The 15913-nt window shown below is 40.9% G+C and overlaps 1 protein-coding gene across 3 annotated transcripts in view; it reads right to left on the bottom strand.

Moving 5' to 3' along the window:
* The window catches only part of BCL9 (BCL9 transcription coactivator), a 51756-nt gene that overhangs the window by 15664 nt on the left and 20179 nt on the right, over window positions 1-15913 (bottom strand). For all 3 annotated transcript variants that reach the window (XM_042457247.1, XM_042457246.1, XM_042457248.1), the window contains 2 exons: window positions 5831-5909; window positions 1724-2011 (listed from right to left, as the gene is read on the bottom strand). In XM_042457247.1, the coding sequence (XP_042313181.1) occupies window positions 1724-1776 (53 nt within the window). In that variant the 5' untranslated portion in view covers window positions 1777-2011; window positions 5831-5909. The remainder of the gene's footprint in view (window positions 1-1723; window positions 2012-5830; window positions 5910-15913) is intronic.

Genomic DNA, 15913 nt, shown 5'->3' with positions numbered 1-15913 from the left:
AGGCAGTCACATGGAGATGTACCTCTCTGACTTCTGTCAATAAAGACAATGGTTTCTATGTACAAAGACGCACCTCTCGCTAAGACCAGCACAAAGTAAACAAGCAGGGCACCATAAAGTTCATAATGCCACCCTTCTGGATTCAAACAACACAGTTCAACTAGCAGAGAAAAGCTAATCCAAAAAAGATCAGCCTGCTTTATAGGACCACAGCTGAATTAATGCCCAACTACAGATTTCTATCATTACTTTTCCCAAATCAACAGTAGTCACATCACTATCATTGCCTTTCATCTGATAGATGAAACTTCACATATCCTTGAAGTGGAAAGTGTTAAATATAAAATTGTGTGAATGGAATTTTCTACTTTATACACTCTCAGCATTATAGAGGTGGTGAGAATAAGGAAGAGACTCACAGTAATATCCAACAGCCACGACACACATTTAGCAACTTGCACAAAGATGAATCTGTGTAATATTTCAGATAAGAGGTTGATTTCTCTGATAACAAAAGCTGATGTGGGGTGTCACACTAGTTCAAAAGAGGTATTACAGTGCTTATGTGGACAGACTACTTGTGTTACGTGATACAATCTAGGACCTGTGCAATTACAATAAGCAACTTAATGCAATACTGGACAGTGGCATCACTAGAAGGTGCAGGGGTGTGGCCCACAGTGGATGACACCCAAGAAGAGGGTCCATCATCCCACCGGTGGGGGGGGAGTGTGTATGCCCAGCCCCATTTCCCCAGTGGTTTCCTCATGAGGAAGCTGCTCCTGCCATAAGGAGAAAGAAGGCTGAGTGTGGCTGGTTGATTCACTGCGGCGGCAGCAGTTCCTCGGGAGAAGGCCTTTCCTGCCACAAAAAGAGAGAAGGCTGAGTGTGCCCAGTCTCAATTCCCCATGGCAGTAGGGGTTTCCTCATGAGGCCACTGTTGCCATGAGGAAGGAGAAGGGGTAAGTGCAGTCTTTTAGCCATGACCTCAGTAGCCCTGTCCCCTGCACTGGGTGTCACTTGGGGCCAGGATGCCACTGATACAGGAGAACATTCGATATGATGAAGTTAGGACCAGCAATAAAGCAGAGGAGTGGCTACTCTGTCTATTTGCGCCTTCCTTGGCTTCAATTTTTACTTCATGCAAAATTATCTCCCAGTTAAAATATCTGTGATAAAAGGATGCACCTACATCTCAAGTTGTGGGTTTTAAGGAACAATCTATCTTCTATCCCCTGTGAAAATTATGTTTTTTTCCTGAAACCAAGTCAGAGATTCAACAAAGGAACACTTCCTCTTTGCTTCAAGAATTTACTTTACCAATAAAATAAAAGCAGTGGTGTGGTGTGCTGTCAAGTAGACAGGCTAAACCTGTCAACTAAGACCATTCTATCCAATCAGAAGATGGTGCCAAAAGATTCAATGGGGCTGCAGACAGGAAGAGGACAGTCAATGGTTGTGCGGTGTTAATCATTTCACTGCACTGTGAATCCAAAAAGCAGAACAACTTTGCTGTAAAAATGATGATTCTCAGATAGTGAATCTTGCAAAAGACCATGCCTAATGAAACAGTACACTGAGAGAGGACTGACTCTCTCTCATGGAATTCAAAATTAATATAAGATGAAACTCATATGATAGAGATTTCCAATTATATAACGACAGATGGCAAACACTGTTTTGCATTTCCTTCCTTTATAACCTTGTAACAAATACTACTTACCTCTGGGCATTTCCTGATGGGGAATTTCTCACTTTGGGGTTACTGGAATGCATTGACAGAAATCCTAAGCACACAACCACACACACTGACAAGCTGTTGTCAAGTTCCCCTGTTACTAGTTCTAAAGCACTTTCTGCCTCGTGCTTTCCTCAGTGCCGTCGGTCTGCTTGCTTTTTTCCTCTTGGCTTCCCTCTGTTGTTGGACTGGGCCTTTCCCTCTTGCAGCTCCAGCATTCTCCAGATGAGTGATTCTTGCTGTGGTGAGGAAGTCTCGCATCTCCAGGGCACACTGCATCAGATCAACCATCAAACAAACAGTCAAGTTTGTTTTTAAAAAGTCAAGAACTTAATGAGCTTTATTAGTATGTAACCAATTTTCTAACTTCTAACTGAAAGAGAAAGGTGAGAAAAGTTCAGTCTGGTGGAAGCTGAATGTACATTCCAGTCGGTGAATGTTCAGGTTTTAGATATGTAAGCAACAGCCAGGTGTGCTAGATCTAACAGATGGGGGAAGTTAAGTTCCTCTGTAATCCAGTCCAAGATCATGTACAAACACATACATTTTATCTTGTCTCATATCAATTTGAGCCTTCTAAAACTACTTTGGAAGCCATAATACTTTAAAGAAGTATTTTTACAACATCAAATTACTGAGCAAATTATTAAACAGACAAGTATTATTTTTAGAAAAATATATGTTGGTAATGGAATTAAAAAAAAAGTGGAAATCATTTTGTTGGTGACATTTTCATAACCAGTTTTTACTCATAATCATAAAACTCTGTCCCCTATCCAATATATATAGTCAAAAGTTCATTTCTCATATTCCAAGTGCTACTACCCACTCTCAGAGCTGCTAAATCAATTTCTAACCTACTCTGAAAATTCAGAGGTGCTGTCATACTGATTTGGCATATTTTAACACAAGTTATTACTGCTATTATTAACTGTATTACTACAGGAGTCTAAAAACTGTTTGCCCTTCAGGGTAAAAGGTTTTGAAACAATTTTGCATCAGATTTCAAATGAAAAGTAGATTTATTGTCAATGTAACCAGATAAATATTATTCATATCAAGTATTCCTATTCCCAATATTCTTTTTTCATAAATTCAGAAGGGAGTTGGGCAAGATCCTACATGCTGGAAAGAAACTAGCATTTCAAGAAAACAAGTGCTCAGTGGACACCAATTTGCTTAAAACTAACCAGTGCCTTTGGAACTCTAAAGAAACAAACAGGCACTATAGGAACATACTGCAACTGACAAGATGTGCTTGATATGACAGTAATCCATCAATATTGAATTATGCCATTCTCCATGACAGAGCATCAACATATTTTGATGAGATATAACAAGACAGTATCAGGAAAACATATCTTAATTATTTTTGTGCTCTTCTTGAGCCTATCACTTCCTCTTCCAATGCTTCCTTCTCTGAAGGAAGACATCTATCTAAAAGCCCCTGAAAGTCTGACAAAGGATCTCTGTACCATATGTGGACAAAAATACTGTTTTTTTCCCCCACTGAAAAGAGAGAATGTTGCAGTTAAATTTCAGCTAAGTCACAGGGCAGCATTAATTCTGATTTTAAAGAAGCTACAACAGATACACCCTCATCTGTGCTCAGCAGTGTTTTACAGGAACAGTATATACTGAGTAGCTGCATACTCAGTTGTTGTGAGATCTTGTTTTTACACGCACAGGAATTACCCCTAGGCCTCATTCACTCATTTTGCCTGGGAGAATATGCTGATGCCCATGAATTAAATTAGTGATCGCTAGAAAAATATGTTCATGAAGTGAGTAGGCCAACTCTGTTACATGTTTTGAACAAGCTAAGTCCAAATTGGCTCTGTGCCAGTTTGTATTTCCATCCCTTGACCAAAAAACTCTTGCAACACAAAATGGCAGCATGCTTTCATTGTGAATGGTGGAACAGAGCAAACTGCAAGCAACAAGACGCTGGAAATAATAATGTGAAGGATCCACAATATCTATAATGCAGATACTGAGAACTTCTTGTTTTAAAAAACAAAATAAAACTGTACCACAAAAAATACTTCCTCTCATAGGTGAAGCCATTCACTGCACATTTAGAGATATTCCTGTCAAATAGCTGTGTCTAGAAACACAGGCATCATGTAGCAAATTTGATACCACCCGTGAAAACTCCAACTATAACAACCTAATACCAATCCTGATATTTCACTCATCTTTACCTAAACAAAAACATGCAGGGACGTAGCCAAGGGGGGGATCATGGGGTCCGGCCCCCCCCCTTTCCATTAGAAAAATGAATGGTGTGTGCTGCTGCGCCGCCACACCCAAGCCCCATTATAATGGTGGCACTTAGTCTGGACCCCCCCCCCCATTCCTAAAATCCTGGCTACGTCCCTGCACTCTGAGCAGAACACTGTGACTCACGGACAAGAAAGGGAGATTGGCTGCATTATGCTGAAGCTCCCTAGTCGATTGTGCCACAAATATTCATCACTTGAGGGGAATTTGGAAGAGCAGTTTTGATTGTGGCAACAGTGAATTGTGAATACTTAGTATGGCTGACTGCAGAGACTATATTTCATTTTCCCAATTTTTCTGAAAATTGTCATTCTTTGGGGCAAAAAACAAATGAACACTTTTCTCCATGACTTCAAGATTTCCAGAGATGTTAAATCTCTCTGTGTATGTTTAAATAAACACCTAGAAGCATTATGAATAAGGTGGGCAGACAGGCTTTTCTGTATACAAATCTGCTTGTACACTCATGTTGCGTTTTTCCCACTTCCTCCTGAGATGCTTTCACGGACAGTGAAAGACCAAAGCAAATTAAAAATATTATATTAAACACTCGAATCTGCTGCATATACTTCAAGATATTTCAGTAGTAGTGTGTGACTTGTCCAAGTCACCCAGTGGGTTTCCATGGCTGAGTGGGTATTTGAACCCTGGTCTTGAGTCATAGTCCAACACTCACATACTATTCCAGTATTCATAGAATCATAGAGTTGAAAGAGACCTCAAGGGCCATCCAGTCCAACCCCCTGCCAAGCAGGAACTCTCTGTCAAAGCATCCCTGACAGATGGCCATCCAGCCTCTGTTTAAAGACCTCCAAGGAGGGAGACTCCACTGCACTCCAAAGGAATGTGTTCCACTGTCAAACAGCCCTTACTTTCAGCCAATCTGGTTTTGTCAGTTTATGGGTCTCAAGCAAAATAACAGAAAGAAAGAAAGAAAGAAAGAAAGAAAGAAAGAAAGATTAAAACAAAAACTTCTCTAGTGCTTTATAGAATCAAGTAGGCATAAACTACTTGTCATCATAAAAAGATGTCAGAAAAAGAAAACAGAAGCAGGAACTACAGTGATGGGATATTATGCATTACTGACTCTTAGGTTAATCAAATAGGAATATGTGATTAATTAACAGTGGTTATTAATTACTTGATATACAAGTCAATGTTGGGAGCATGTTAAATAAGGCACATCTAATCCTACTAAGGGACTTAACAGACAGCCCCTAAGGGACGGTTCCGTACTGCCCCTTTCCTCGCCAGATCAAGGGCATGACAACCGCACAGCGCAGCCCCAATCTGGTCTTTCCACAGTGCAAAAAGCCACAAAAAGAAGCTCCTTTTTGTGCCTTGAAAAGGGCGGCCTAGCTGCGGCAGTGCCAGCTTTTTGGCATTCCTTTGGCACAGCGCATTTAAATGCTGCATCGACTGCTGTGACACCCCCAACCATGCAATTGGGCAAGTGGCATGACGTGGAGGCAGCCGGCATCCATATACCACATCCCCACACTGCCCCCATGCCGGCATATAATGCCGGGCTGTACATGCTCTCAGTTTAGCTTCCTCAGCCTTATTTCAGTTTACTACTCCACATGAGACAATTGACAGAAGTTGCCTTCAGCCTGAAGTGATACCTTTGCTTCAAGATATCAATGCTTGTTGCCAAATGTATGATCTTCATTGTCCTGCCACATTAGAAGGTTAAGCACATGGATTTTTAAGTGGTTTCACCAACTAATTATTATTCAGTACTGCATGGTAGAACCTGCATTTTAAAATTCTTTATTATTCTCTTCCTCTCACTACTTGGGAACTTACCAGAACTCCAGCGTCACAACATTGTGCAGATCATCCTAGAGATGCGTTCAGGAGCCCTTTATGCACAAATGAAGATCACCTGAAAAAAGACAAAATTTTTAAAATTAGTCTTTCACCCCAAGTTTAAGTACAAAACGTACATCAGTCCCCCCCCCCAAAAAAAGACAAAGGTCTCTCTGAATGCTGACAAACTAGAAAGCCCCACCAGCATAATAACATGGGATTACTGCTCCTTGTCATTATACTCATGACAATATCCCTTCAGAAGGCACCACTTTAGGTCATGCAGAGAAACCCTGCATGTCTCACTGTACAAGTGACAAAAACATCAAACCATTTGTATTATGGTTTATTGCAAGAACAGTTACTCAAGAAGATCCAGGATGGAACAACTCACGCCACTTGCACACTTAGCTATCTTACCATTTAAGGATCAGAAGCAAATATCCACCACAGTCCACCAAGGGAACATCTCATCCACTCAATGAATGAAGTGGATAGTCATCCCAATTAACTGTACAGTGCGGGTTACACGGCATAAAAGTCCACATCCTTAAGCAGAATAGTTGAGAAGTAGTCTTCCTTTTCTTCTTAAATTTGGAAAGGATTGGCATGTTTTACCTCTACACCTAAAAAATGTTCCTGAAGCAAAAACATGGAGACTTTTTGAGGAATCCATTGTCCACTGCCTACAAAGAGGCCTGTGGCCTCACAGGAATTGGCATATTGGACTGCAAAAGAGGAGTCTTTGCTGAAATACAAATGGACTTTAAATTGCCTGGACTTTGTCCAATTGCTCCATGGCTAGAGGTGGGGGGCAGCTTGCTAAATACACTCGCCCCATACCATCTTAACTAATGACAGAAACAACAAAATATAGGCATCTTACTAACATCTCTAATTTTTCTCCTATTTAGTATGTAACATTCTGCCTGATGAAGAAGCCAGTGGAGCTTCAAAATCTTGTAGGAAGTATATTGTGCATTTCGGTTTCGGAGTGGAGACTGCTCTGGTCGCTTTGATTAATGATCTCAGTCTGTGCATCGACAGGGGAAGTGTGGCTTTGTTGGTGCTCTTGGACCTCTCAGCAGCCTTTGATACCATTAACCATGGTATCCTTCTGAAACGCTTGAGAGTTAGGAATCAGAGGTTCTGCTCGGCAGTGCCTCCATTCCTAAACTCTTGGGAAGATTCCAGCTGGTGATGCTGGGGTACAGCTGCTCTTCTAAAAGAGAGATGACATCTGGCATCCCTCAGGGCGCCATCCTGTCCCCCATGCTGTTTAACATTTAAATGAAGCTGCTGGGTAAAATCATCCGGAGACACGGGGAAGAGTGTTATCAGTACGCTGATGACACCCAAATCTACATCTCTATGTCTCAGACTGCTTCAGTGACCAAGGAGGGCATCTCCCCTCTGAATAACTTCCTGAGGTCAGTAATGGATTGGATGAGGGAAAATAAATTTAAGCTGAATCCAAACAAAATGGAGGAACTCGTGATAAGTAACCCTAATCCAGGTAAAGAGTTATGTTCAGCAGTCCTGGACAGGGTCACACTTCCCCTGAAGGACTGTGTTCGCAGCTTGGGGTGCTCCTGGATTCGTAGCTTCAACTGTCACCTCAGACAGATGTGACAGCCAGTAGTGCCTGTTATCAGCTTCGGCTGATATGCCAGCTGCGACCCTACTTGGAATAACGGGACCTAGAAACGGTTCTACATGCACTGGTAACCTTTCTTCTTGATTTCTGAAATTCACTCTACATGGGGCAACCCTTGTGCCCACTCAGAAGCTTCAAATGATACAAAATATGGCAGCCAGACTGGTCACAGGAAAATCTAAGTTGGACCGAATTACACCTTTCTTAAAGTTGCTACATTGGCTGCCTATTAGCTTCCAGGCACAGTACAAGGTGTTGGTTATTACCTATAAAGCCCTACATGGCTTGGGTCCAGCTTACTTGAAGGAACGCCTCCTCCCATATAATCCTTACAGCACACTCAGGTCCTCTGGGAAGAACTTACTGCAGTCAAGGAAACCAGACTGGTGATGACTTCCCAGAGGACCTTCTCCATTGCCACTCCAAAAATCTGGAATTACCTGCTGGAAGAGACTCACCGAATAACCTCACTTGAGGCTTTCAAAAGGGCAATAAAAACAATTCTTTTCCGGCAGGCCTTCCCAGACTAACCTTTGTCCATACTAGAACAAGTCTGATCCTCTGATTAAATCTCACCACTGTCACTATGCATTAACTGATTTTAATTTGTTATTGTAATCTGTACAGTGGAACCTCGCCATACACGGGGGATCCATTCTGGATCCCGCCGTGTATGGCGATTTCCGCCTATGCTCGAGCCCCATTGTTTCCAATGGGGTTCGTGCACGGTGGCGCGCAAGGCGCAACAGGTGCGCGCACCCATTCAATTGAATGGGACGCACCACCCCTTCCGCGCCGGTGGCTTTGAGCGCCTATGCTCAAAGCCGCCTATAAAAAGACCGCGTATGCGGAGACGCCACTGTATTTATATATGGTTTTATTGTGATAATTTTATTCATGGAGGAAGGGTAAGGGTTGATGGGAGTCGAGGGTTTGTGTTGATTATTTTGTATTGTTTTAACTTTTGTTTTTATCTGCCTCGATCCCCAAAAGGGAAGAGGTGGATATAAATAAATATGTTATTTATTATTATTATTATTATTATTTATTCGGTTGGCCAATAAAGGTATCACTATTTGGTGGATTTTTGTTTGAATTTACTAAATGGCCAACACAGCTACCCCTGCATGTTTTTTGATAATAACCTAGTTTGTCTGTCGTGGTTTTGGCAAAGTTCTAAAAATACGCTAATGCTGTTTTTAAAGCTTCATTTACTTTCAACATTCTTGTATTAGGTGGTAGCAGTTTTAGCTTTAAATATAGGAAGACATATTTTAAATATAGGAAGAGAGTTTTGCTCTAATCGCCATATTCTGCAACACTGGAACACATTGTGTACCCAAGCTAAGATCCATTAGATCAAGGTAAGATATATTTAGTTCAGCTGACGAGAATCTCAAACTGAGGAAGATTACCCTTCCTGAACTTTACAAATATTAATTGCTTTCCTTTCTACCTTTCTTCCAAAACTTCCTATATTTTTTGGTGTTTTTTTTTTGTGTGTGTTTTTTTCCCTTATGTGAAGGCTGCAGGACTTGAACAATATGTATTTATTAACAGAAAACTTAATAAAATGTAGGTTTAACATTTTTAAAAATGAGATATTATGTACATGAAATTTAGAGATTTGCAAACAACTTAAGTTAAGAGGGAAATGCCAGTGTGCACACCCATGTATGTATGCACACACACATCTGAAGAAACCCTTATACAGAGTGCCAGAGGACTACAGTGTATCCTGACAAATATAACACCCCGTTTCTGCTTCAGCAGTAGTACTTCAGTGTGAAAAGGAGAAAGCTGCACATGGCATACTGAGCAAATGTATCTGCAGCAACAGGAATCCATTCCAGGGGATGCTGTTTTAATCCCAGCAATACACCATTACATGATTCACACACAGCAGGTGTGGGCAACATGCAACCCACATGTAGGCCCCCTGCCCATTTGTACAATCCCCAGATTCTCCTTGTTGCTTCGTTTGGTGCTGCGTCACTGAAACTGATAGCAAAAGTACTTTGAAAAGGCCTACGGGGGTGGATTCACACCCCCCCCCCCTTTGTTGCTTAAATAAAATTGTAGGGAGAATCATGCTCCGGGAAGCCTCCAGAAAGTGTAGGTCTCCCACTATTTTAAACAAAAGGTCTTTTTAAAAATGGAGATTAACATCTAATGAATTCCACTACCATATTCTGACAGTGGATAGCATCACCATGGAGTGTGGCCTGTGGCAGCTACCAGAGGAAGGAAAACTGGCCCTCATACTCTCTAATATTATGTACCCAAATGCAGAGAAAGCCACACATGGGTGATGAAGCAGAACAGCCAAACAGACATTTCAGAAATACAAGTTCGGTGCCTGTGATAAACTCAGGATAGGATTAAACGAGGAATACACATGGCTACTATGCCTCTTGATCACCTAGTCCTGAAATTTGGCAGCTTAGTTCTACAGTATAGCATATTTGCTGTGGAGTGCTGACTGTTAAAATCTGTGGTTCAGCAGGCTACTGTATTTATCCTGCCCTCATGTCACTGTGGCAAACTAATAGAAGAATCTGGCCTTTTCACTCTTGGATCCCTATTACTATTATTATTCCAGATGCTTTAAGAACATAAGAGCAGCCATGATGCATCAGCCTATACAGTTATTTTAGTTGTTAACTGTTGTCAAGTCAACTTCAACTTATGGCAATCCCATGAATGAGATCATCCTTATCACCAACCAAGTTATCCTTATCACCAACAACCCAGCTCAGGTCACGCTGTGGCTTCCTTGACTGAGTCTTCCCCTTTTCCTATTGTCTTCTACCTTATCAAGCATTATTGTCTTTTCTAGTGAGTCATGTCTTCTCATGCTATGTCCAAAGTCTGACAGTTTCAGTTGAGTCATCTTGGCTTTTAGGGAGAATTCAGGCTTGATTTCCCCTTTGATCCATAGGACCCAATGATTAGTTTTTTTAGCAATCTATGACATCTGTAGAACTCTTCTACAGTACTGCATGTCATATTAGTTTATTTTCTTCCTATCATATTTTTTCATTGTTCAGCTTTCATTGCCATACATAGAAATAGAAAATATGATGGCAACTTTAGTATTGAATGATATATCTTTAGACTTCATGACATCTACTACCTTCACAGCTGCCCTCCCAAACCCAGGTCTTCCTCAGATTACTTGATTGCAGCCTCCATTCTTATTAATGAATGAATGAAAAGTAGCTCTGGTGGCACAGTGGTTAAATGCCAGTATTGCAGTCACAAGGTTGTGAGTTCGATCCCAGGGGCTTCAAGGTCCACTCAGCCTTGCATCCTTTCATAGGTCGGTAAAATGAGTACCCAGCTTGTTGGGGACAATTGGCTTAAACACTGTAAACCACTTAGGGAATGCTTAGTTCAGTATTGAGCCACGGGATGGAAAATCTTTAACTATTTCAATGTCTTCATTATCTTTTTTAAAGTAAGAACCAGAGACTACAACAAGGTTATCACTTCATCGTGGCAGCTTTCAACATAGAAGACATATGCAACTTATATCTTACATAAAGTTATAATCTATCTGTTCCCATATGACAAACAATACAAATACCAGGATATGGTTCTATAAAAAGAATATGCAAACATTTTAAGTCACAAAATTTGTCCACAGCTATAGGTAGCTGGTTTCCAGATAATAAAGCACATATAGGTGTCAAACATAAATATAACACAGAGCAGAGCTTACAGATTCTTCTGGTGTACCCCATGCTCCAGTTGTGCCAACTCTAAAGGAGACTGTCCACTGCCTAGGACATCAATTTACCGTACATACTCGACTATAAGTTGACCTCATGTATAAGTCAAAGGCAAGTTTTCTGGGGGAAATTATGGATTCTGGTATGATCCGTGGATAAGTCGATGGTAAAACCTATGGGCATGCAACAAAGGATCTAAAGGATGGAGCAAAGAAAAACAATGCCAAAGAACAAACAAAATCCCAGCAGCCATAACTATTTGTGCTCACTCTTAAGGTTAAATGGATGAGAGAGTAATAAGGGTTGGTACTTCCAGGGCAGATTGTACTCTTTACTTTAACTCATATATATCCCCTGGTGAAAGGCGAGTACTTACATTGACCCGTGGATAAGTCGACTCAGGTTTTTGGGGTCAATTTTTAAACCTCAATTTCTAGACTTGTACACAAGTATATACAGTAATCCTTCAGCAGGTGGATCTTAAAGAAATCAGGAACTGCATGCTGCAGTGCCAACACAAATCTACCAGTAAAGGATTGCATTAGCCACAGTACATCTTAAAGCTTCCTCAAATCTTACATCATGTCCCAGGACAATGTGACATTATATGGCAAAAGATTTTTGTTTAATAAGTGCTAGGTATTCCACTCCACCTACTGTTATCCAGACATATAATTCCTTCTGCTTTAAGATCTCAGTCTGGTACCATGGAATACAAAAATCAAAACAATTCTACTGTTTCTCTGGAGGTTTTTAAACAGCCATCTGTCGGGGGTTGTTTGATTCTGTGTTCATGCATGGCAGGGGGTTGGACTGGGTGGTCTTTTTGGTCTTTTCCCACTCTATGATTCTTCTACTGCAGCTTCTTACATGGGCAAGGTGACCATTGCCTCAGCAATTGTTCTTACTCCTCCAGTAGGTAGATCTCCAAATGTGATCAGGAGACTCATAATTGGGGAAGAATTATGAGAAAGAAATTACCTCTCTTTCACTATCTGAGTATTTGTCTAAATTGTTGCAGCTCCTTCAGCCTCTTTACAGGCAGCACTCTAAAGTGTGCCCGCTAGTCTACAAGCAAGGTCATGATTCCTGACCTCAAGAACCATTTGGCTGAGACTAAGGAGGACTAGACAGAGCATTGATGAAAAAACACTTGAGAATACCATCCTGACTTCCATGATGGAAGCAATGTGAGACACAAATGCATTAAAATAAATAAATTAACCCAAACAGCAAATTCTTGTACTTTTGCAAGTTCTTTCATCGAAAGTTATGTAATAGGTGTTTCATCCTGTTTTTCACAAGCCTATTGCTTCCAGATGTTTGGATACAACTCCCAACACTGGGAGTTGATAAGTTGATCACCCAACTTGGCTAGTGGCCATGGTAAAAGACATCTGGAGGGCATAAGGCTGGAGGAGAACTGGTGTAGCTATATCTATGATGGAGCAATAGTGGGGGAAAAATTCAGCTGGTTTCTCTGCTGTATGTTTTGCAGTTTTCAAAGACACAGGAACCTTGTAGTAACAGGAAAGCAGTTCATCCACGTGTTTTTGCCTTTAACCCATTTGTTACCAAGCCTTCAGTTCCAGAGTCTTCCATCTTCATAGTTCTGGCCAAAAGTTTAAGAGGCTATGTTTCTTAATCCACCTCCTTATGGTTGGAATTAAAATTTACATGAAGCGAAAGGATAATGATCTAGAGGTCATAGTAAATCACTAGTTAAACATCAGACTATTGTGTATGTGATAAGGTATCAAAAGAGCTAATGCAAATCTGGACTGCATCAATAGAATTGTAGTGTCCAGATCAAGAAAAGTAACAATACTTTGTCTTCTGTTTTATCCCAACTTATGGGCACCACAGAGTAAGCAGGCTATCAATATACCTGAATGTATCTAGAGGAAAACCAAAATGGCAAAATGACTGGGAACAGCCGTATGAGTTGAATAAGCTGGGCATGTTTGCAGAGTGGAGAAGGCAAGATTAAAATATGTTCTACAATAGCCTCCTTCAAATACTTAAAGGGCCTTCACACTGAAAATGCAGATTGCCTTATTCCATTCCAGGGTGCATGTCCTGAACCAATGGCTCAAATTACAGAAAAGGGAATTCCAAATCAACATGATGAAGAAAATCCTACAATAAAAGCTGTTTGAGAGTGAAAGCACTACTTCTGAAGCTGGTGAACTTTTCATCACTAGAAGTTTTTAAACAAAGGCTGAATGGCCATTTGTCACAATACTTTAGCTGAGAACCCCTGAAGTGACAGGGGACTGGACTAAATGGCTCTTAGGGATTCCTGTAAATCAATGAATGGGCCAATAAGATACAGGCAGAGGCAATTTCAGCATGAGATCAATGAGACTGAATGGAAGAAAAGAATACACACACACACACACACACCTTCTGGACCCTGTTTTCCAAGGAAAAGTGGGCTTGCAGAGGTGGTACAGAAGACAATGTTTAAAAAACACTGCTTTTTTAGCCAATCCTTTGACAGAAAACTTTACTACTAATGTTTCTTAGAAGCTGGGGGCTCCTTTTCCCCCACCCTCCAAAAGTTGCCCAGACCTGCCTTACAGCCACCTTTGTGCTTGCTTATATAGCCAAGTTTAAAGAATTTACAGCAGGGGTAGGCAACCTGCGGCCCGTGGGCCGAATGCGGGCCGGCAAGGCCTTGGGACCGGCCCCAGCCCGGTCCTGCTGCCGATTGCCACCGGGGCCTTTGGCATCTCACACGAGGGGCAGGGTGGGGCAATTGTCTATAGAAGCCTCAGAAACATGCATTTATCTTTAAAAAAATTTAAAAATCAACAATTTTTTTCGCATGTCCTCCATTTTTATTTAAAAAGTGCCCTCCATTTGAAAATTTTGTCCTACATTTGTCCCGGTTTATTTATTTATTTAATTTTTAAAAAATTATTTAATTATTTATTTTTTGGCTTCGGCCTCCCATTTGTCTGAGGGACAGCAACCCGGCCCCCGGCTCAAAAGGGTTGCCTACCCCTGATTTACAGTTTAAAATTATTAATACTTCATGATGCATCATTGTTAGCCGTTTCTCTATGGTTGCATGATTAGACTCTATGATCCCAGTATCCTGTGGAATATCAAGAATGAGCTGAATAGTCCTACCTGCTTCCACTTTAACCTGTATTGAGAATGTTACCAGCTACACACACACACACACACTCTCACACACACACACACACACACGCTTTTAATTTCTCCTGATAGGGAATACAGCCCATCACTCCCCATCACTCATTTGAACTATTTCATTTTTCAGTTCTCACAACCAGTAAGAAAAATGTGTTTTATTTTCCTTTTAGAGCACAGCTGTTCCTTAGATCCTAATACCTGCTTTTTCCCTTCCTTCCAAAGAGTTCCAGCCCTTTACAAAATTACTGCTCCTAAAAAGGAAGGTGAAACCTTGTTCTAAATGGCCTACATTCTAGGTAAACTGTGAAGCAGCATGACTGTTCTGCCTCCTCAATCTACCATTTTTCAGATGTACCAGACTACAACTCACATCAATCCCCACTAACATATTAGACCACACAGTACATAAACCATTCAAAAGGATGGTCCTTTGCTGTCTCTGTGTGAGTTCTGTTTGAAGCTGCCAACAGGGATCCCAAAAGAGCATTAGTTGCCAGATCATGCTGCCCAGGACACACCTGCTGACCTTGTTCAGAATGTAGTGTAGCAGAAAGTTGTAGCATGGCAGGGCAGATAGGAGACTGATGGCAGCTTTTGCTTATTACTGTATGCAGACTGACTCTTCTTTGCACAGTTACCACAGTAGAAGCATGCAGGTTCATAGGACAAAAAGATGCTAGATGTGATATCAGGAATGGTGAGTGACTAGTTGTCAGAAATGCTACTATCCCTTTTTGAAGGGCGATCATCTCCCTGTCAACATATCTGCTAGAAATACATAGGATGCCAGCATAAGTATGTTATAAGCTGCCCACAGGAATAATAGAATGAGAGGGTGGTTCTGTTGATCATAGCACTAAGCTCCAAGAAGTACTTCCATCTCAGACATTCATCAACACACTCTTCCACAACGTGGGAACAACCAAAGGTTTCAGACTTCAATTCCCATGATTTCTCATCACTCGTCATGTTAGCTAAGACTGATGGCAGTTGCAGTACAAAACATCAGAAGGGCACCAGTCTGGGAGTGGCTAGCCTAGCAAGTACCTACTACATTTCAGACTTGGAGAGCTAAAGTATTTTTAAAGCACCTGAAAGCATTTTTAAAGGAACTGTTCTGGATAGCTGTATTTTAACATTTAGTATTCAAAGGACAGCAGTAGTCAAAAGGCTAAAATGATTCATTCATACACACATATAATATGGGGTGAATTGGAAAAAAAAGTTTAAGTATCAAGCCTTATTCCTTAAACATCTCTATTATAACTGAACAGAAAATTAAACTACAGTCGACCCTCAGTATTCACGGATTCAACCAGCCACAGTTTGGAACTATTTTTAAAAATATAAATTCTAAAAAACAAACCTTTTTATATAAGGGACATCATTTTACTATGCCACTGTATTTAATGAGACTTGAGCATGTACAGATTTTGTTGTTAATGGGAGGTCCTGGAAGGAAACCTCAGCACATATTAAGGATACACTGTAGATCTAAAAAGCTTTGATAACACTAAGATTGGC

The sequence above is a fragment of the Sceloporus undulatus genome, chromosome 3, assembly GCF_019175285.1.
Source record: "Sceloporus undulatus isolate JIND9_A2432 ecotype Alabama chromosome 3, SceUnd_v1.1, whole genome shotgun sequence".
NCBI classification, from domain to species: Eukaryota; Metazoa; Chordata; class Lepidosauria; order Squamata; family Phrynosomatidae; genus Sceloporus; species Sceloporus undulatus.
This window is presented reverse-complemented; position numbering and strand designations above follow the sequence as displayed.